This window comes from Amia ocellicauda, chromosome 23 (genome assembly GCF_036373705.1).
Source record: "Amia ocellicauda isolate fAmiCal2 chromosome 23, fAmiCal2.hap1, whole genome shotgun sequence".
Taxonomy (NCBI): Eukaryota; Metazoa; Chordata; class Actinopteri; order Amiiformes; family Amiidae; genus Amia; species Amia ocellicauda.
Genome location: NC_089872.1, coordinates 1,912,690 through 1,936,988, shown reverse-complemented (window position 1 = coordinate 1,936,988; position 24,299 = coordinate 1,912,690). Strand labels below are relative to the sequence as shown.

Here is a 24,299-nt window from a genome sequence, read left to right as displayed (position 1 = left end):
ATGGCCACCATGAGCCAATCAAATTTCAGAGATGGTCAAGTTGCAAATAAATGCATATGGTGCAGTATGGAACCATGTTAGAATGTATTGGACTGACTGTTACTTGACAGGATTGATCCCATAAGCAATGTGGTGGTCACTGGTCATTATTATACTTATTTTTTCTTCTCTTCCACCAGAATATGTTCAAATGCCTATATCTTTTGAACCGATGTCTAAAAAGTCACCAAACTTGGCATGGATGTAGGAGTCTATGGCATGGTCACTCGACCGCAAAATGGCGGCATCATGTAACACGGTTTAGCAGCCATCTTGATTGTAGTCCAAACAAAAAGTCAGTTTTCAAACATCGTTTTCTCAGGAACGGTAAAGAGTTGAGATATGAGACTTATAGTACATACTGCACTTATGTTAATACTTGATTTGGCTATTTCCAAAAATGTATAAGTCACACGTTATGGCAACCATCTTGGATTATGCTGAAAACACTTAAGCCTCGATTTCTCATAAACCCTTAAACTGGCTAATGTGTGCTTTGGTATACAGTTGGACTGTGTTCTATACATATTCTTAAAGAAAAGTTCCTACATTAAAAAAACATGGCAGTAATGAACAAAAGATTTTGAATTACTGAAAATTTTGTTCAATTTTAAGCCTGCAATGACACACTGTCACCACTGGTAGCAGCATATACCACAAACAGGACAGAGAAAAAATTACGAAGCCGCCATCTTGGGCATGTACATCGTAACAACAATTTAATTTACTTTAATTTGAAATCCATGTTTTTAATACACTCGGATATTAACTGTAAGAAGTATTTATTTCTGTACGTGAATTTCACTCCATGCTGCTAATAAACTAATTTGTGGGGGGGAAGCAATAAAAAAGGCAAACAGAATGTTAGGGTATATTGTCAAAAGTGTAGAATTTAAAACAAGGGAAGTAATGTTAAGACTGCACAATGCACTAGTTAGACCTCATCTGGATACTGTGTACAGTTCTGGGCTCCACACTTCAAGAAAGATATTGCTGCTCTAGAGGCAGTTCAGAGGAGAGCAACCAGGGGGTTTGACTGAGGGAACTGAACCTTTTCACCCTGGAACAGAGGAGACTGTGGGGACTTGATTCAAGTCTTCAAGATCATGAAAGGCATTGACCACATCAAACCAGAGGAGCTTTTCCAGATCAGCAGGGACCCGGGGACACAAATGGAAATTGGGCTTCAAGGCATTCAAGACAGAAAACAGGAGACACTTCTTCACACAGAGAGTTGTCAAAAGCTGGAACAAACTCCCCAGCAATGTGGTAGAAGCTGAAAGTTTGGGAACATTTAAAATCAGACTGGATAGGATCGTTGGATCACTTAGTTATTATTGAACACCCAATGAGAACGATGGGTAGAATGGCCTCCTATCGTTTGTAAACTTTCTTATGTTCTTAATTTCTTTCTGATCCCACACAGCACTTGAGATTATATCTACCGACATAATTTGTGAAATGATCCAATGTTTGGCAAGTGTTTGTCATGTTCTGACCATTAAGAATAGTTTAAAACCACAATTAACCATCTGGTTTCTTTCTTTCACTCAGGAGCAAAAATCAGCCTTTAAACTTGAAAGAAATAATGATTTGACATTTATCATAATAATTATCGATATTGACTGATATGATTTTTTTATCGTGATAATATTTTTGGCCATATCGCCCAGCCCTACTTTCAGGGCAATGTAGATTTTAAGTTGCTTTTCAGTATAGTATTGGGACCATCCTAAGATCATTCACTATCTGAGGACATTATAGTGTAATGCACAGAATACTGAATACTGGGAATTGGTGTTACTCACCAGCACACCACACTGGCAACTGAAAATGTATTACCTGCACTTTTGTGTACTGTAGTATTAGATTTGGACTTCAAAATCAGTATGCTGTGTCATGTTATTCATCCTGATTACAAAGAACAGTCTAGATCTCAATTCCAACACCAAGTTTCTCAGGCATCTTTATGCCATAGGCAGGGCAGAAACAGAAAAACAATATGCACCAAACTGACATTTTTCTTTCTGCAAAATAATGAAATGATTTAAAGAAAAACAAGATATAGAAACAAATAAAGGCTTTGATGTTAGAATGAACATTGAACACTTTCACATCTGCAATGGAACTGGAGTTTGACTCTTACTTCCTTGTCCATGCTCCTCTTCATCATTGGGGAAGAGGTCATCCAGAGAATCTTTGGGGGTCTCCCCGTCTTTCTCCTCCTTTGGCACCAGACAGATCCACATAATTTGTATTTAATAATTTATATGGGAAATAAAAAACAGATAGACAATGAAAATCATGGGGGTTATTATAAAAAGGCATTTTTGTTGATTAAGATAATGGTTATCTTTACGGTTGACACCAAACTCCGAAGCGCTTATAATGCAACAGACTGTCAAGGACAAGCAGAACAGAAACACCTGCCCCATTTGCAATCTGAAGAACAGCCATATACTTTCACCCTTGCTTTTTATAGAGCACATCTTGAAGGAAGCAGAAGATAAACATTGACACAGGCACTGAGTTGACAATTACAACAGCTGCTGAGCTGCAATATGGTAGCAGTACAGTGCATATTGGACTGGCACAAGCATTTTTCACAGTCTGATAGAGGCTTTTCCTAGCCACACTCAAGGACCCTTCCATTTCTCATCTCTTCTCCCATTTCCAAGCTATTATCATTGTGATATTGGCTGGTTTGAGATTTTAAATCCATAAATATATGAATATAGTTTCCCTCCATTCTTGCTTGAACAGAATACAATTAAACCAAACATTAATAGGGTCGAATTATCTTTAAATGTGAGAATAATTATGGCATCAATATGTGGTTTCTAAATTAATTAAATGGCTCATCATTCTTGTTCTAACCTTATATTAAAAGTCAGAGAAGGTCAATACAGATTTCAGACTTCCTCTCTCAGTCATCTAAAACTACATCATCTAACCAAAATTCATTTAAGCTAAATTTTATTTAGAATCTTATTAATCTTATTAATAAGATTCTACTATCTATTGATGTGGAGGAGACTGTCAAGGTTCTGGATGTACAGTAAGCATCTTCCCTAAATGCCCCATTAAATAAAATGAAACATTTCTAGCAAAGGAGCTAATTGGAGACCATGAAATGGATAACGTCCAGATGGAACAAATATAGTCCTGGTGGATTTGTGCTTATGGTTTCCTGCTGAGCAAGTAGTCTACTAGCCTTAATGAATGAAGAAATGAATCGGAGAAATGAATAACTCTAGATCCCAAGGTGAGTACACAACAGTGCAGGAAATCTGAATCACTGATGAGGATTTGCCACAGAGATTCTCTTTTATTGGTTTCATTTTCTTAAAATTAGCTCACAAATCAATGAGGTTGTCCGATATCACTGATGTCATTACTGGAAGGGCTGCAGATTGTATTACCAGTAAACTCATGAGAGCATCACCAATTTAATTCAAGTACTGCATCTCTACTGAAAGGGAAGTGTAACTAATCTCTTTTTACAACACGAGTTAATAGTGTAAGGTTCTGGACGAACAAGCTAATGGATAGACTGATTTAACCATTAACAGAAATACACACCTTTACAGCTACACTGACTTCCAAGGCTAAGGCAGTTACACAACACATACATAATTAGCTTCTATGTTATGCGACCAGAATGTTTCAAGCTGGAATAACAGATTGAAAAAGGGCATTGAAAAAGGGCACGTATTGTTTATAACCGAGCTAGCAGAAACCACAAGTAATTCATCCTTTTGCTAAATGAGAATGATTAATTTGGAAGCCTCCCGTGGATTTTTTTTTTTATGTATTTATTTTAATGTATTTATTTTAAACGATTGTGATTCCGAACAGATCTGCAGAATAGAAGGCTGACTTTCCAGGGCAGGAACTTACTGTGCTACAGAAATCTAAAAAAATGATGACATTCTGCATGGCTTCTACACAGTAATGGCATGGAACACCAGCTGCAACCCTCCACTTCTAGATTTCCACAATACAATCTGGTCTCTCTCAAATTAACCTTATCTTGATTGTTTTGTAGCAGAGTACTCAGTTTTCAATGTCACAGTTGCTGAAGTAGAAGTAGACTAATTACACCTAATAACATCCTAAAGACCAACTCAACTGCAATGTCTCCAGCTGTAATTTGCAAAAAAGGTAGATAAAGACCCTGATATAGTGAAATCAAATCCAGACGGACCACAACTTGCGAGTGAGGTAGGGAAAAGAAAAACATGGGAGATCTTACCGAGGGAGAGACATCCTCGTCATACTTCTTCAGCTGGTTCATGAACTCCAGGTGCTTCTTCTCCTCCTCCAGCTGGGCAACATTCTGCTCGCTCTTCTGCAGTTTTTGCTGGGTGTTGGCCAGCTCGTCGCGCAGCCACTGGTTCTCCTGGCACAACCGACGCACCTGGGCTCTCAGTTTCTGCTTCTCGGACTCCACTGCGTTCAGGTGGTTGGACAGGGCCATCATCACCTGCAGATGACAGCAGGAAGAGGCTGCTCAGTGATGCAGTGCTGATTTACAAAAAAGGAAGGTGATGAAGACCTATTAGCAGTGGGATTGTGCCTTCTTCCCCAGTCTTCCAGGGGAACTACAGAGAATAACCTGCATATTATCCATAAAGGTATACTTCACTCCCAGCTTCCAACTGCATTTTTGTTTTTTGGAATGTCCAATTATTTCCTCCTGTTCCCATACCAATTTGGAAGCAGAAGCTACTGCATTCTGATCAGTTACAAACCTGGAAGGGATGCGAGAAAGCATGCACCCAAAAGCACACACTCTCAAAACTGTTTGCTACCTTACATTTATTAAAATGTTTTGATAATTTGCCTTGATCTAGGTATATGGTGGTTTTTAGTTTTGTTGTTTTTGAAAAACAAAAACAAATCAAACGCATGCAACGGTCAGCTCTCCTCTCCATCTCCACTGGCTGCCTGGGTTCCTACCTGGGCCTCTCCTAGGCCGAGCTCAATCATCTCCACAGACTTGCGCAGGAGGTTGGACTTCTCATGGACCAGATTGGCCTCTTCATCTTTCTTGAGACACTTGATGGTCTCCAGCAGGCTGTGTAGGATGGAGTTGTGCTCATTTTTCAGGGCCTCCAGCCCTTGGATCACCAGCTTGGTGTTGGAGATGATTTCTTCCTGTGTCAGTTTCTCGAGCTTCTCTTCCCTTGGGTAAACCATTGTGGACATCTTCTACTGCACAGAACCTGTGGGTGGGACGATGCACAGGAAAGACTGTTAAGGAACATGCTGAACAATTTTTTTTCTTTAACACCACAATATTGATTTAAGTAGCTTAGGCTGGATTTTCTGGAGTTTTCAGTTGCTGCTCCACTCATCTATATGCACACTGTAGCAGTTTAAAGAAAGCAAAGCACACAATATGTTTAGTGTTTGGAGATAAAAGCAGGATGTGAATTATAATCCAGTGCACCACGCCAAGAATAAACATGACTATATACATTCTTCCCTTGTTCTAAAGCATATAGAATATAGGGCTGTCGAATCGGATTTGGCTGTTCAATAGAGATTCGACTATTCGTTCCTTTTTTTTTCATAATAGACTATCTGGCAATCAGAAAATCCATTGGCATGAGTTTCAGTGATGATTTCGACCACATTAACATATGCAAATGCAACACAGTCATGGGAACATATTTGTTTGCATTTAAAAATCAATAGAAGACAGCTGCATATGATGCAAGATTTAAACTGCGGTTTATTTGAATTGCCGGGCTAGCATATGGATTTGTCGGAATAATGTGACAGGCAGCACACATGTATTTATTTTTAAATCAAGCTAACCAAAATGTTTTATTTCACCGTAAACATTAAAAACGACGTGTAAATGAATAAACAAATGACCGTTTAAAATAAATTCACGATATTGCCCGACTGACATCTCTTCTTACAACAGGATAGGCCTACGTCTCTATTTATCTTTTAACGACTAATAAATCAATTGAAATGCCGCCATACTTTAGACTTCTTCTGAGACACAGCCTTTACCAACAATTCCACCACCTCAGGTTTCAGCTTCTCTCATCAATTAGGCCATGTGTCCACCAAAGCGTTTTTCCTGAGGCCAGACTATTTTCTCAGTTGTTTGCAGTGGCAGCGCTGCGTATTTAAACAGCCAGCAGTGCGGCGCAGTGCTTCCCGCTGAGCGCTGGCCGTTTTTTTCTGGTCACCGAGAGTTCAAAAATGTTCAACTTTGGGTAAAACGCAGCGCTCGTCACTGTCACTTTTTACCCAACCGTCCAATCACAGCGGAGGAGGGGCGGGACAAATACCACACCAACCGTCCATCCTCTCTCTGTTGTCAGCGCTTTTCCACCGACATGGTGCCGGTGCTGGAGCCGGAGCCGGAGCCGGTGCTCGGCCTGGGAAGCAGCTGATCTTGTTGCGAACCGGCCCGCTTTTCCACCGGCCTGGGAACCGAATGCTGACGTCACTGGTGTGGGGCGTTCCCAAGCACGAAACAGAAGTGGAGAAACACACGGCAGTAATAATCAACACCGAGGCGACTGCGTCTCTGAAACCCTATTTAACCATCACAATTAAACTCATTCCGCGTCTACACACAGCACAGATACACTGTAAAAACTAAACTAAACAAAAAACGCGAGATCACATGTAAATAAGCAGAAACGAAAATACAGCTATACGAATATCCTAAGATAACTCAGCCTCTTATTTGTATTTATTTGTATTGATGCATTAAGGGATTTACACCGATTGGCTATTTCAGACACTTTTACTGTATTGAATAAAATACAAGAGAGTTAACATGCATTCGTCACCGTGCACACAGTTCATTATTAATATACTTTGTATGAGTGGATACATTTTCATTCATTTTGTGGCGTATTTTTACTTTTATTCTTGTTTAAAAAACAATCACTATAGGCTAGCCTATTGATTATGACGTCTGCTGTTTTGGGGGTATTTGCGGCGCAGTCGTGGGCAGATCAATAAAGTGTCGGACGATCTCAGGTGATGTTAATGGTTTGATGGGAAATTGTGCTTATTGATGAAGTCTGTGATGATGGTCCCAAATCACTGTTGCATTGTCCCTGTTGCCAGACATTGCAGCAATGCTCCTATCATTATCATTATTATTATCAGCTGCACTAACGCCACCACCAGGCAGCGCATCTTGTCATGCAGATTATTTTTGATGCAAGCGCCCTGCTAGAATATAAACTATATTCCTACATCTACAATTATTGTAATACTCCAATAACGTTTGATTTGACTGACAAAAAAAACAAAACGACTGCTCGACTTGAAGAATCTCAATCGACTGAGGGGTCTCCGACTGATGATTCGACTCGTCGACTTTCAGGGGGCAGGCCTAATAGAATAACTTGTGCATATAGGTGCATCACAATTAAGGTTTCAAAAAAAATATCCTGTGTGTTGTGAGATATCTCACTGATGAAAACATTTCAGTGAAGCAATTACTATAAGACCAAGAAGTAGTGATAAGCGATTCATTGTAAATAGTTAATTTTCAATTTATAAAAAATGGCAGCTTGTACTCTAGTACTAATTCACATTAATTCTAGGATTCATTCACATACATAATCATACTGAAATTGACACAATAATAACTAACATCAAACTGCAACAGTAGAACGTAACAGGTTTGAAGTTGACTGTCCATTGACCTTTGGATTAAACAAAACTAAGTCACACCAACCTTAAATAGGACAAATAAGGATTTTATAATTCTTGGCATCATCATTCAAACCGAATACATCTAACAGTCAAAGCTTTCTTATATGGAATAGTTAAACATTTTACTAATTTAAGCTACATACAGATAAACTACAGCCAATACTGATCAAATGGGGTCATTCCACTAACATTAAAATGAAAATCACTCTCAGTAACCAGCGTTTTTGGCATTTACACTTTAATACCTCAAACTTCTTCCCACTCCTCCACACCAAATTAAATTCTGAGAGCAATGTTAGCATTTAATATCATCATTTGAATTACCTTCCTGTGTCATTTTAGATTAAACTGGAAAATTAGGTCAATTTATGGATGTAGGCTCATTTGTACCTTGAAGGAAACATACAGGAAAAAGCAGACCACATATAAAAAAATTACAAACAAGGTAAACAGAGCCAAGGATTCATTATACCCGGGTGAACATGAAGCCATAGATTAAAGGCCTTTTTGTAATAGGACCTCAATATAGATAATGTACATAATGTCAACCTGAGAGTATACATTAAAGGCATTGAATATTAGTATTACTGTAGTTTCTACAAAAAGAATTCCAACAGCAGAAATAATTATGAAACAAATGGAGTTGGAATACAGTAGTGCACCATTTTAACAAATATATTTAAGGCTTAAACAAATAAAACTTGCCTAGTAGGGCTGAACGATTAATCGAATCGCATTCACGATTTGAAAGGTTGCGATTAGCTAATCGCAAAGGCTGTGATGTGGATGCGATATGAAAAATATGCAGCGAGTCTGTCCCAGAGCAAAAGCATGACTGCCCTCTTTGTGTGGCAGTCTTATTAACCAATTGAGCACCTCCATTCTGCCCAATCAGCACTGCCCAGTCTTAAAAAACAGGAAAGCACAGTGCAGTGGGATTATGGCATCTGCAGAGTCAGAGCGATCATTAGGCAAATTAATACCAAAGCCAGACAGCACATGCGATTATTTCGGCTTAGAAGTGACAGACATCGAACATAAAAAGGTCATTTGCAAGAGCCGTGTGGAATTGTTGCCACAACTTCATCCTGGTTTTATACCCAATTACTACTTCAAAGGCCCCTCCTCCAGACCAAACCACTTGACAACATAAGGGAACAATGAGAAAAGATGCATTCAAACCTATAAACCTAAAGTGCAAAATGAATAAAAATATAAATAAAGTAGGCCTACTCTCCCAAACAAATAAAACATTCATGGGCCTACTCGTATTAGTATTGTGGTAGGCGAATGTGCATAAAACTCCCAATAAAGATGGCCTCTGTCATACCTCATTGCTCTTCGTAAATATGCCTGTCCACATTCCTACACAACCAAAGCCAACACTAAGTTAATATTTCCCCCCTTTGTAACCCTTTATGCACTACACTATCTTTAAACCATGACAACATTTAGGCCTATTGGTGATTTAGTTTAGCCTAACCACTATTTTAATACAGTACATAATAGCACTCAAACCAATAAAAAGAGTCACTGTTGTAAACAAAGGGATGTGCTTTGCACCATCATATTGCCAAAACACATTGGTTGGGAAAGCGCGTTTGATCTTTTTTCCCTACAAAGCAGTTGGTCGTCACACGTGTTCTTATTGAGTTGTAATGGACAAAGTTACCCCAGTTAAATCCCGTCAGAACTCCTATTTTGCCTGGTAGTGATTCAGCATTATACATTTTGACATGGTATTCCATAGCCAGGAGCAAGATTAGCCATCAGTTTTTGGGATCTAGCCCCCTCGAGGATTTTCATTGGATGGATGTCTTGTGTCATCACGTTCAGGATCAGATCAGTGATTTCCCTCGCTCTAGCACTTTTAAGCTACATTTTCTTTCCAAACTCAGCCATCAGTGATGGAGAGTGCACCCTTACTATTATTCCTTACAATAATCAACTGTTACATGATTGTGCCAATTAACAATTCACATATTAGTCAAAGTCATAAAGTTGTTTGCCAAATGATCTGTCAATTTCATTTGGCAAACATACTCTATTTATCGGTGTCAATCACCTGAAAGGGTAGGTTTTGACCTTCATGAGGAACCAGCTTTAAACCAATCAAATAAGTTTCAAAAACAGCAACTGTTGTGTTAAACTGCTCATATTACAATCAAAAAGGCTATACAAATTATACAGTATTGAAAAATAAAGGTCTTCATGTGGGGAGTTGTGGGAAAGTTCCTGAGATGACCATTTCCCCATATAATTAATGTAAAAGTTGCTGCTCAACTTACGTCTAAACGCTTTCACCATAAAACGACTTATTATTTTAACACTATTAAAAGTGTCATCGATACTTGACATATACATGCCACAATCAATATGATTAATATATTTGTCTCGCCTGAAAATGTCTGCTGCTCATGGAAATTCATGAGCTTACTGCTATTGAGCTTTGTATTCACGTGGGTGGATGAGATTAAAAAAAAATGTTGTGGGCTTGGTCTGATAAAAATGTCAGTGGACACTGCTATAGTACATATGTTTTTTTGTTTTTTTTTAACCAGAGGATTGATTTTACACTCCACATAACTATATATATATTTTAAATGCCTCAATTACATATATTAATAAACCAAAATCTGCACCTTCCAAGACAAAATCACACCTGAAGGAGAAATTCAGGAGCTGTCTATTCCCAAAGAATATCCCATGGATTTTAATACTGGCTTGCTCCTAGAAAAAATATTGTTTCTGTTTTCTGTCTGGATATTCATGAGCAGCGCCTGATGGATACTGAATATTTTTACAGGATGAGTTACTGCAGTCAGCATGTGGGGCCTTAATGATTTAAGAATACCAATGAAATGCCAGCACTGTAGAGCCAAAAAAAAAAAAAAAAAAACAGCCAGGATCCAAAGGGATTTCTGTGGGATTGATTATTGTTGAGAAAAAACACATCTAAAGTGGGTAGTTTGGAGATAACACTCTCTAGCCTTTTCAATACACACTTCTGCATTAAAAATGGATGTAGACACAGTAAATAGAAAACCTTGGTCTGGTCACTTAGAGACCAAAGTAGTAATTATCGAGCAGTTTATTCCTAGTTTGAATCCTACTAAGTGGAGAATTGCAATTTGTAGTAGCTTAATGTTTGACTGCTATTTAGCTTTTCCTTTTCTAGGTTTCTCCCTCCATAAAGTAGGTATTGAGGATAGAAAATACAACACTTGTTATGAAAATTCAAAACAGTCAAGGTGACCTTATTTTCCAAAGGATGCGGCAGGCAGAGAATGGAAGCAATGGCTTGCAAAACAATAACATGTTTGATTAATGCAAACTTCCATTTTCTTTTCCTTCTCTCTCCCTCACATCTTGTGCACATTCTGCCTTAGAAAAAAATAAGGTTACCTTTCAGTTGTTAACGTAATGCTCTGAAGTGGAAATCACACCTTATTCACCAGGCAAAAACCTGCACTAAACAAGATGTCTTAACTGCTGAGAATAGAATTGTTTGGACTGCAAAGTTCACACACACTCGGCTCTGCTTATTTTACCATCAGATTAATTATTTACATTGTTACATCAAGGTAGTGTAAAGCACATTATATGTTCTAGTAATGTATGACCAGAGATGCAATTTATGGGGTGACTCGGATTTGGGTGATTTTCAAAGGATCAGGTCCACTGACTCAAAGATGAGTCACCAAATAGAATGTCACACTGGCCTTTTCTTTATTAAAAAACATTACACGAGATGGGGGACACAGGTGTATTCTTATTGTTTTGAGTCTCTCTTTACAGAATATTATGAAAACTATGCTCAGTTGTGACCATGTCTGGTTAGCTTGCTTTCTTTCCTTTGAAAAAGTATCCATGTTTCTTTTCAGAGAGAAATCCGCAAACTTGATAAGAAAAATGCATCTGCTCATGCCACACTAGGAATGATTTAGCTTTTGTTTGGCCTTCAATCATGGCTTTAGAAAAAAAAAGCATTTATATATATATTATTGAACTGGGATCTATGGATTTTATTACCTATGTATTTTCCAATGTGCAAAGCAAACTCCTAAAGCAAACACTACTTCCATGGCAAAATCAATTTTCACCACTTCCAGGTCATTTCAGTGCAGGATTTTGTCACACACTGCATTGATAATACATGACAAAATTAAGGAGCTGGGTATGGGAAGGAGCAGCAATACAATGCTATTATTTTACGATGTCTCTATCGTAGCATTACAAAAATCACACTATTTTCATTTAAAACATTATTTGACATTGTAAGTTCATGGTTTTCTTTTCTTATTTGGAAAATAGCACTGCAAATGCTTTTTCATCAAATTCCCTTCAGAAGCTTTAACTTTGGTGCTTCAAAATCATGTAAAGCATTGACTATTTCTGGTCGGACGACATCTTCAAGATCAACATTGATATAGGAGCATGAGGATACACATGGAAAAGGAGTCTAAAGGTACTCAGAGGAGAAAAACTGGAGATACTTCACACAGTTGTGGCAATCTGCAATGAACTATCCGGCCATATTGTGGAAATCTTTGGAATCATTCCAAAATAGAATTGATGAAAAATCAAGGTAGTTTTCAGTTTTATTTTGAATCTTGACTGTTGCATGTTAAAATACAACAACGCGTGGCTATATAAATAATATGAAACAGGCATTGTTAAAGATATGAAAAAAAACCTTACCCTTTCTTAAGCAACTTCACAAATTTTCTTAGTGTGGAACTTTAAATCCACTAAGAAAAAGTGAGCAGGTTGCATGTAGACCCTCCAGAGTAATAATTAAACATTTAAGCCACTCGTAAATAAACCAAGATTACTTTTTAGGATTAAATGAAGGAGAGAGACAGTTCTAGAATGTATTGATTTGGAAAGAAGGATAGATACATATATATATATATATACACACATATATATATATATATATACACATATATATATATATATATATATATATATATACACACACATATATATATATATATATATATATATATACACATATATATATATATATATATATATATATATACACATATATATATATATATATATATATATATATATATATATATATATATATATATATATATATATAATAAAACATACCTGATCTAAAGACTACATTTAGAATCCAATTTAAGTCAAATAAATTTCAGTGGAACAAAATGGGAGAACAAATTTAAAGATCGAGTATAACTGCTGAAACTCCAAAGCATATTAATTTAGGCAACCCTTTGTATAAGATATATTTTCATTGCAAAAGCAGACTAGTAGCTGAGAAATTAGATACTATTATGGAAGACCAATATTAAGTTATATTGAGAGAAGATTTACATACCTACCTGCTTTCTTCAAAGCGAGATACATTGTGGATAAACAGATTGATAAATTATGAAAATTAACTTAATTTCCATTGATTTGAAACAATTCTGTATTAAACTGACAGCTAGGTTGACAAAAAAAGTGGACTACAAAGAAAACAAAAACTTATTTATGAGCTTATAGTAACTTCAAAACACCTTATCCTAACCATAAAGATTCTGTTCATCATGTTTAATTAATTAGTATACAATCAGAATGATTTCTTTATACTTGAGTTATGCTGAGTTATGCTGAAGATATACTAGTGGGTTTAAATAGAATGGTGATAAAGATAGACAAATGAAACCCAGACAATGCTTTCAAAGAGAATATTGTAGATGCTTGCCAAGAGGATGTAGACTCATACTTTTATATGTAAATAGCAAACAATCATTCCTGTTAACTGTAGGCTTTAGGTTTACTTTAATCCCTTTCTGAATTTGCCTTTGCTGTAGAATAGCAGAAAAAAAAATTGCACTAATTCTTTTGCAAATGCTGCTGTGAATTTTTTTTTTTTTTTTTTTGTAATTCTTTGAAGATGAAGTAAAAATCAGGGAAAGTGATGGCTTAATGCTCCACACAGTCACTTTTAAACATTACCACTGAGCATCAAATTAAATGAAGGCATCATTAAACTGTTGCAGATAATGTTTTAGCAATGTTATTATATTATATTATATATTATATATTATTATATTAATAATAATAATAATAATAATAATAATAATAATAATAATAATAACAAATACATTTATCAAAAGTTTCAGGCTTTTCAGGAATGTCAAATCTTTGGTTTAAAATATTGACAGAGCAAGACTGTCCCAATGTTTTCCAAGTGTAAATTAAGGACTACCCATATAACTACCCATGTACTCTGCATTGCTGTTATGACTGTAGGCAACCTAGCACTATCTGACCTTTGGACAGGAGCAGGAAGTGCAGTGGGATAAACAGACGGCTTAAGAAGGAATCCAATAAAATTGCCTTTGCAGGCTACCTTATATTACAACAATGTTGATTAGGCTATGCTTTACTGCATCACTTAGATCACCACATGCCTTGGATACATGAAAAAGCCTTTCTGGTTTAGAATATCTGAAGCCTAATATTGAAAAATCCATCTCCACAACAACAATAAAAACCAAGTGCTCTACATATGGTGTACCAATTTACCCCCCCACACACACAGACACACTCTAATATCAAATGAGCTAGGCTATGAGTTGAGACCCATTAGCTGCTTTCTATTTTCTTTCCATTAGGATTCAGCTCACACTGCAGCCTCATACAGCTGGCCTTCAGATCCATAGGTCCCTCAGGGGACAAATCAATGTCTGACAACCTCCACTGTGGTCCACACTGGTGCTCTTGTGATACAGCTGCACCTATCTCAGCACTCTGCACTGCACCCAGCATAGACCCACAGCTACGTTCCAGACATGCAACTTGAAGCAATTTTGAAGATCACCATGTTTAGGTCTTTCAACTTTAATTGGTCCAAGGAGACTCAAAAGACATTTAGTGGGGAAGTGATGCCTTTATTATTATTTTATGAACTCAGTTTTATCATAATGTTAATTTTATTTTACCACCACATATTTTTTCTAAAAATGACGTGAATGCTCTTGCAATTTTGGTCTTTTAGGTAGAAATAATCTAATTTGACCTTAACATAGTCCTAGAGAGTGTAAATTATTTATTCAAGGATAATTCTAGAATAAATAAAACATGAACACAAACCCTGCATTTTATAAGCTTTTTATTTATTTACTTATTTTCTTAAGCATCATTATGGCATAGGACATGTTACAATTCATACATACTTATTTTATTGTTCTATCATTAAAGTAATATTAAAGTAATTTAGATACAAAAAATGCACAGCTGCAAACTAGTCTTTTCTGTACTTTAAGTACTTTAACAATATCTCAATACCTAAGTAGCACCAAGCACTGAAAAACATACAACAGCTTAAGAAACACATACATCAAATACTAACAAGGTATTTCAAATGCTTTCTTATATGTAAAATAGATTAAAATATAGCAACAGTTAGTCTACTAGGTGCTCTGTTTGTGGAAAAGGACACATTTCATACTTAAAATAAATATATAAATAATAATTTAAAAAAAGAGATACCACCATTGTAAAATGTACAACACTGAATTAACAAGAAACTAAAACGTATACAAAAGTAGGGAATAAACAACGCCAAAATAAAATGAATGAATGAATGATTTCCTTAATTGTAAATACAATATACATAAAAATAAACCACAACTGGCTTAAATAAATGTTTGGAAACAAAGCACGTCACTACTATTTTTAGCTGCCTCCAATGGAAACAATGGATTAAACTGCATGCACGGAGGGTGGCAGAGAACATGCAGAGAGAAATGGTAACAACAAAAACAATCAGAAGTCTTTAAAAGAGAGAAGGGAATGAATTTACCTGATGTTAGACGCAGCTCCTCATTACTTACGAAAGATGAAAATGAACTTCCTTTTAAAGGCTTATAACACAATCACACGAGCAGCACTGCCAGGCATCTGTTACCCAGGCAACTGAATGAGACAAGCGAGTCTAAACTGGAATTCAGTTTATTATTATTATTATTATTAATCGATTAGCGGAACTGCAGTTCTCTGACCGTCAAAGCCAATTTCAAATACTGGATCACTGCTGAATAAACATCAGGGAACTGCCCAATGCAAAAGGGAGTGAGCGAGGAGGAGGGGGGCTCCTTTCTGAGACAGCCACCTAGTACAAAGACTTCGACTAGAGGGCTCCGTCTCTCTCTCTCGACAGCACCCGCACACAAGTGCAGAAATGTTGATTCGTCATCACAATCTACAAACATAAAGAGACATGGGCTAAACTGTTGTGATGTCTTCCTTTGTCTGATTTTGTTGGGTACAGCTGCGACCAAAAATGCAACACAAATCCAAAATAATCTAATTGGCTACCTAACGAACACACCCCACTGCAGGGTAATGCTTATGTTTTCAAGGCAAATTTGATCTGATCTCCACCTGCACTCTTGATAGCAATGCAGCAGAATGGTGGATTGTTTCTACAATGCAGGGACATTTATTCAAATTACAGGTTTTTAAATTGCATTCCCATGAAAAACATGACCTTCAGACCAGGCAATGATTTCATAAACAGGAAGAAGACTGGTAAAATGTTACTATAGATGGATAACATTGAAAAGTATTGTCTCCTACTGAATACATCTAGCCTATATAAAACTCAATCAAATGCAATATACATTCAAAAGTAGCACTTAAATATTAAATAAAATATTGAGACATTTTCTATTCAGCCTTTGTCACATCCTCTGATATCAAATGAAGGATGGAATATACTGTGAGTTTTACTGTTATTAGTAAATGTATTACTGAGAAATCCAATTATCAATGTTTGCTATTGGATAACAAGGAGTGACCAGGAGATAAAACACTACTGTGATGTAGCTTATGCTGGATAATGTTGTTATTCCTAACTAAATAGCTGCTGAACTCAATAGAAACAGACCGATTTCTTTTCAGGGTCAACTGAAAAGGTTTGTAACCTATGAATATTTACCAGGTTTTCACAGTCTGATGGATGGTCATGCAAATACAAAAAACATTGACATCTGCAGAAAAAGTTACATTCCATAAAGTGGGCGGAAAAAATATTGTTCAGCTTTTATGCAGCAGTCGGATATTAATATCGTACTACCAATTTGCAGCAGTGCTTGTGCAGCAAGTTCAATCAGCACAGCTCAACTCATTTCCCAAACGAGCATGAACTGCGATTTAATAATAAAGATTAGATTAGGCAGCCCTGATTAAATACGACATTGAAACTAAAACAGGGAAGACTGGTCACCTTGTGCTATTAAAGAAGGGACAAATGCTAGACAAATACAAGTCCAAATAAAAAGCCCACCAGAATGACGCATTTGCCTGCAGATAGGGAGATTTGCTGGCATTGTCTGAAGCATGTATACTTGGCAGAGAAGCTGGTTCCTTCTGCTGAATCTGTATTCTTCCTGGCTGAGTTTCATTCTGCATCATAACATGCAGAGCAGCTGCCCTTCAGACCCGGCACAAGATGGAAACCCTGCATGGACCTTACTGAAGACAGCTGCCACAGCATGACACTGCTCCAGTGGCAATGGAGTCAGCAGATCAACAAATCCACCCAATTGTCCTAGAGTCTCGAAAAGCATAATTAAATATAAGCCTGGACTGCAATCAATATAATCAAAAAGGGCAGACAGATCAAATATACTAAGAGTTAAAAAATGTATTATTATTTTTATTTCAAACTGCAATTCAGCCTTTGCAAGATAATCCTTCTGATGTTTTCCAAGGGCCTATTGTCCAGTTCTGTGGAACTTACTTATTACTGAAATTATAAAGTTTGACTCATGTGCATATTAAAGAGTACCCTGAAATTACAGGCTGTTAAACTGCCTGCTAAGGGCAGAGCAAGATAGAATAGACACTGACATCAGAACTGGGTGGAGTTCTTAGTTTGTAGTCTTGACCTCAAAAACAGGGAGTGCCAGTAATGTACACTACGTTGTATAGCAGGCAAGACTACAGGAATCAGTTCAGATTCAATAATAGGAAACAAAATGCTGAGAAACTCAGTAGCATGTTTTATATTGGAAGTAAACAAGTACAGCGCTACATCACACTGCCTACCACAAAAGCTCAGATCACAAGCTCTTTTTAGTGCTGTATCATGTACTTTATTTTCTTTCCGACTGTATAATTTTGAAAATATTTTTGAATTGTATATGTTCTATACATTGGTTGTTAAAGCACTGTACAATATGCATCAATGTAACCTATAGTTGATGTGAGATGCCTTAGGAAAATGCATCAGGCAAATTAATACTATATAAAACTACAATAATGAATATTACTAATAATAGTACTACTGATAAGACGACAATGAGAAATGCATATTTTAGAAATTGGTAAGAAAAGCTAAAATATTTCTGAATCTTTTACAAGTTTATGAGGATCTGTGAAGCATTCAAGAAGATGCAATAAACCAGACATGCTGAAGTTTTCAGACTACTTGTTCAGGTTTGCACCTCCTTAAACTTCATAACCTTCTGCAGCCCACATCACCTCTTGTACACTATCATAGCCTGCAGAGCCCAAACTACAGTGCTCAGAACATTTTCATAAATGAAGATACAGACATTAATAACAGTTAAAATTAAAAACAAATGTGGAGGACTAAAATGTTGTATTGGCCTTTGCTGCAAAGTGAACCATACACAAAGCACGATGGCCAGCCAACTGGGAGGGTGTGGCGCAACAGATGCTCTGAGCCTGGACAGCTGAATGGGTATTGACTGATACAAGCTCAATCAATCAGCCACTCTTGACTATATCAGGCAATCATGAGTCTTGTCACTTAACCAAAAAAAAAAAACAACATGACCAACAATACTCAAATGAGTGAATTATTTATTTAATCATCAATTGATTCCTTCTCTTACATTTGTAGTTGAAGTACAAGGGGAGCCACATGCATTTGTTGCAGTTTAAGAATCTCTGCAACAGATTTAGAGATTTAATATAATGTTCTTACATGACCGTACCACCCATTTTAGCAAAGCAGAAGAGGTTGTGTTGTGTGACTCTGATGTAGGGCAATCACAACTAAATTCCATCCTGAAGGATAGGTGTATCAAACAAATCAATGAGAATGAGTCTGTAAAATATGAACAGTAGTCCAGACCTATTTGGATGGTTGTGCATAGAGTTCAGATTCTTTAACCCATCAAAGCATGTCAGTTGCACATTTTGCGATTGGCAAAACCAAGCCAGAGCTTTTGAGATCTTTCTAATGTTAACACCTTATATTAGTATAGTATATATAGTATATTGGATTTATCTTATTAAGCATATGACTAATCACAAGAAATCAGATAAGGAAAGTTACTGCTGGTGTGCACTATAATACTGTGCAGTGCGTCTGTGATACACTGAAGAAAACAAACAAACTTATATAGGCTACCGTTTTTTTATTTTATTTTATTTTACACAGAAATGTTATGGAAAAAATGACCGAACTTCATGCATCCACTGCTCTTAAGCGGTTACAATTGAGGGTAAACACTCAATGACAGATGCTTTTGAAACAGAGAATATTTTCATTCTTTTAGCACAAGTCAGCCAAATATGCACATGGAAACGGTAACCACCACTTTTTAGACTCGCAGAAAAGGAACCCTGATCAGCATACTTAATTAGCTTGCTTACTGACAAAATCTGTTAGAATTGTTCTTAAAGGAAGAGGCCTATGCAAGAGGATTGGCATAAAATAGTACTATAATAGCAAAGCAGCATTCCAATACAACTACAAAATCTAACTGATTTTAATTACATATTCAGTCTGCCAAAATATCAAAACATAAAACAATATCAAAATGTGTTTATTTGATAGTCATCTCCAGAGACTTTAAGACTATGCCTATAATGAAAGAAAATGTATCTATAATTTTTGAAAGACCCGTGAATGGACATGTCAGTTGATCAGTGATCTCAGCACTATAGAAACTACTACTCCTGCCTCCGAAGTGTTATACATTACTGAAATGGCATTTTTTTGGCAGATTTTCTAAGCTGGAGAAAGAAACATTCTTAAATCATGTGTAGAGTTTACTTACCTTCTAGAGCCAGGAAACATAAAAAAACTATATAAATATAGTCTAGGAAAAATAAACCTGTCACTCTAAACACACAAAAAAATGGTTTTAGTTTAACCACAATGGTTGGCTTTGAATGGTTATATGAAATTTACCAAATAAGCAGTGTTCCCTGTAAACTGAATTACTGTCTCAGTATAGAAAAGATCTAACCTCTTCTGACTTTTTGAATGGGCAGCTAGAAAAGTTAGGTGAATTGACAGATCAGCGATAAGTTGGGGCCAAGTTGTTGAATCTTTAAGATTTGATTTCCTTTCCTAGCTGTGACCTAACTTGTCTCAGTGAGTGGTGTCTGATATTTGGAATAACATGCTCAATGCTGCAAGTTGCATTTTTTTTTTTTTTTAAGTTGCATAGCTTTTTTGTTTGAAAACAACCACAAAATATACAGGGTCAGATATTGTTGAAAATGATCAAGCTTTATCTCATGCAGTGTAGTGCAACTTAGCATATTTTATTTATGTCTTTGTCAGACAGCCTACAGCATTTTTCTTCCTGTGAGAGCAGTTGCTGGGGCAGATGTTTTTATTTCTTACTGCTTTCAAAATTAAAACTTTGCACATCTGGATTGGTGCTGATCAACAATATACCAACAGGAGAGATGCCCGAGCTTGCAAGATTCCTGCTGAAGTTAGGCATTACCAATTTTACATAAGGTAAGGGAGGAACAATTTTAAATCACTTGCTAGTTACAACACTACTTTACTCAGTCTAAAGTGATGTTGCAACATGCAGTGCATTCTTTCCTAATTATCCTCAGGGACAAAACATCTAAGCACAACTCAATTGCTACCAAAACCATTTCACTGCCCAAAGCAACTCCTCTTGGGAAAAGTATATTACTGTTGTGCTGATAGAAAGATGGTAGGAGGGAGGTTATCTACTTTGTGATACCATCTATAAAATAAAAATACCATAAATAAGAATAACCTTTCAAAAATAATTAGAAACCAGTTGATTTACAGCCTAAGGACAGGTGTTATACAGGGGAAATCCATTATCAACCTAGTATTTGCCCTTATTCCTCAAGTGAACCTAGAGAAGCAACTGCATGAATTGATCTTGATCAGATCAGATGAGAGAGAAAGGAGAACAATCTACTGCTTTTTCAAAATCATATTTTAATATTAAACATATCAACTGCATGTCTAACTAAAGCACAAGATAAATGCAAGTTGTGCCATCATTCAGATTAGCCAAGACAGGGAGATTTCTATCTCATACTTAAAGAGCTTGGCTGTTTCTTTTTCCAGACACTAGATGATGAACCTTCCTTTTTCCTTTTAATTATCTAGCCGATACGTTTGACAACATGAAATAATACTGCAGTCCTATCAGGAAACTGAAACCACTATAGAGTGTGTTTAATTTTATTTGGCAGAAAGGCTTAAAAGTAGGTACTTCCTATCTTTTAAAATGCATCAAGATAACTTACGATAAACTAGTAGACTGCATTATGGATATGTACGTGAAAAACCCAGGCAGGTATATAGAGTATTAAAACCTATAAACTATGTCTTAAACAGATATAATAATCCAGTTTGCTAAAATCAACAAGATTGGATACACACAAAAATATTCTCTGTAGCACAAGCATGCGGCCATCAAATATGTATCTTTAAGTATCCAGAAAATGCAATAATGGAGTAAAATAAAGCAATCGGCAGCAAAACCTAAAAAAAAATAATAATAATAAAAACCGTTAGCAGTGCAGCACACAGGCCGATCTTTAGTTAATTCCAGTTACAGTTAAGGATGGAGATGAAAGTCAATACTGGAACCAACAATGACTGGACTGTGGGATCCTAACTGCATTACATCATGATCTTTCTCACAGAATGAAAAATTACCGTCTTCATCAGTATTATTGGGCACACACACAAAATTATTTGGTGGCTATTGTATAATGATTATGATTTTTTAAATGGTTATTATTGCTTTGGTTGTTGGTATGAGAACTGGTTTATAAATTAGCACAAAACATGTCTGAAATAAAGATGCTGTGATGTAACTTCCACCTCTAAGGGTAAAGATGATTGAACTTCATATTGCTGTATTACAATATTATTATTAATTATTATTAAGGCTGACAGATACATGATAAAACAGTAAGCATTAAAGTATGCTTTAAAAAAAAAAAAAGTTCTAATAAACCAACAGATCCTTTGCCATTCTTATTAAGTAGGTTCCAGAACCAGATACACAGGGCAAATTTGAAATATGCAGTCAATATATTCTGGCTATTGCCAAACACAAGTCACGCAGTTGTGCTTCACCGAGTTCAGATGCTTTTATGGCCTGGAAAGGGATGCTTTTCTAAATCCCAAGGTGCAGTGCCACTACTCATTTCCATCTCACTCGAATAGAGAGAACACCACCGCATGCAAACAAAGGCAAAAACTAGGCCAAACAGCAAGGCAGACTATGACAAGCATGACAAAACTGATCCTGGAGACCGCTGAAGGACTCATTTGGAGGAACTAGAGCTGCTAAAATCTGAGGGAAATATTTGACGAAAGCAGACACGCTTCTCTAGGTCCGAGTTGACACACTTTTCAAAAAATTTAAATTAATTTCTAAATAGGTTACCTGTAAATGGTGTTTTATGCATCCTTCTGCTTATGAATTATCAAACAGTTTCATACATGCCATGTTTGTAAAAAGTGTGCATACATATGGAATCAAGAAAACACATTTAAAGAGTCAGCTGTGGATGCTACAGGCCTAGGCTATATGTTGTCAGTGGGGTCCGTCTCACCCCTACACTTATGCATCCAAGATATCCTAAGCTGTTGGAGGTGGCCGTTTCTCTGCAGAGATGCCTCAATTTATGTTTTTATTCTTTTTTTTTTTTAAGCAATGAAGCTGCAAACTTCAAGAAACAAAGTGCAGGTTGTGATTGGTATTTTTAGTATTGGGTGCTACTTCTGTATTTTATGGAATTCAAATACTAAGTTCTATCAGGATGTTTTCACATACAAAACCTCAAATTTAAATCGAAGAGATAAACTACAGAACTAAATAGTAAGCAAATCTCAAAGATATCAGTTAAGTAATAAATAATGAAGTGATGGGGGGGGGTTGAGTCCCAAGTATTCAAAATACAGGAAGTTAGAAGACCAATCTTTAAATCTATGATATTTTAGCCATACAATAAAAAACAATCAGTGTTCCCAAAAGCTATCTACTAAAATCACCAAACTAATAAAAAAGAAAAAGACATATCAAAGTTCATGTTCCCCCAGGTTCAGATGAGGGCACAGGATCAACAACCAATTGTCTGTATTACTGTGCTATTGGTAATTCCAGTCATTGATCATAAATCAGGCAAAGGGGCAAAACACAAACTTAAAAACAATTGCTATATTTTTATCCCAGCCTAGTGGCTTTGTTTTATTCAGAAAGAAATGCAGATAAAAGGATATGTCTGATCTAAGTTACAAAAAAAAAAAAAAAAAAAAAAAAAACTTACACTGCATATCGGTAAGGATGCCTGCTAATATTAGAGGCAACAGATGAATAGAAAACAAGCAAAACATGCTTTGTCCCTTGAAATCTTCAGTTGGTTGCAATAGTGATTCATAGATCAAAGTTCAATCACTCAGTTTAATGAAATGATGAATACCTGCTGTTACCATACATTCGGGGACTGAAAAACATTGTATTGCTGCATATTAAAATGTAATTATTATTAATAATAAATTAAAAAACCCAATAACAGGAAAACTAATTGAAATTGCGAGCTTGTCTCCACAACCAACTTTCAGGTAGACTTGAACTAGACTGCATCTGTGGATGCTTTAAATCTAATGTAAAACTGAAAATAAAAGCAGTACACTCCATAGTTATCAAATAAGCAACAGCTTACCAATATTTAAATAATACAACTACTGAAACACATCAAAAGAATATAAGACCAGATGGCTTTGGATTATATTGATAATTTTAAATGTTTCTGTGAAATGGATTCCAGAGATGTTCGAGGGTTAAATGAACAACATACTATATTTATAGAAGGACATAATTAAATTTTTCCAAGGTTTTCATGTCATTAGACCTTTAAAGCCCAAAGTCCAATCAGTGAATCTAAATAAATCCATTATCTATTTAACTTTCCAACAGTCATTCATCTCATTTACGCCAATACAATACAGGCTGCTGTGGAGTAAGAGGATTTTCTGCCCCAGGACAGAGTAATAAATGCAGAATTTCTTAATGTAAATAATCTTCTTCAGAACACACAGATCTCTATAATTTATGATCACACTTCAAATATACCATTATTTATTGTGTGGGGAAGCAAGGCAATATACCAAACATATCAAAGAATATTACAATTACAACCAAGCAGGAGTGCTTACATTTGGAACAGAATTTACACACACAAAAATCTATCAAACTGTTCAACAAATCTTCTCTTTAGAGCATAGCAGTAGCATGTGTTTCCTATGG

General features: G+C 36.2%; 1 protein-coding gene across 5 annotated transcripts in view; it reads right to left on the bottom strand.

Annotated features, from left to right (window-relative positions):
* Positions 1 to 24,299, bottom strand: part of klc1b (kinesin light chain 1b) — an 86,978-nt gene that overhangs the window by 60,822 nt on the left and 1,857 nt on the right. For all 5 annotated transcript variants that reach the window (XM_066697097.1, XM_066697099.1, XM_066697098.1 and 2 more), the window contains exons 2-4: positions 5,002 to 5,267; positions 4,295 to 4,525; positions 2,186 to 2,264 (exon numbers count right to left, since the gene is read on the bottom strand). In XM_066697097.1, coding sequence (XP_066553194.1) covers positions 2,186 to 2,264; positions 4,295 to 4,525; positions 5,002 to 5,250 — 559 coding nt within the window. In that variant the 5' untranslated portion in view covers positions 5,251 to 5,267. The remainder of the gene's footprint in view (positions 1 to 2,185; positions 2,265 to 4,294; positions 4,526 to 5,001; positions 5,268 to 24,299) is intronic.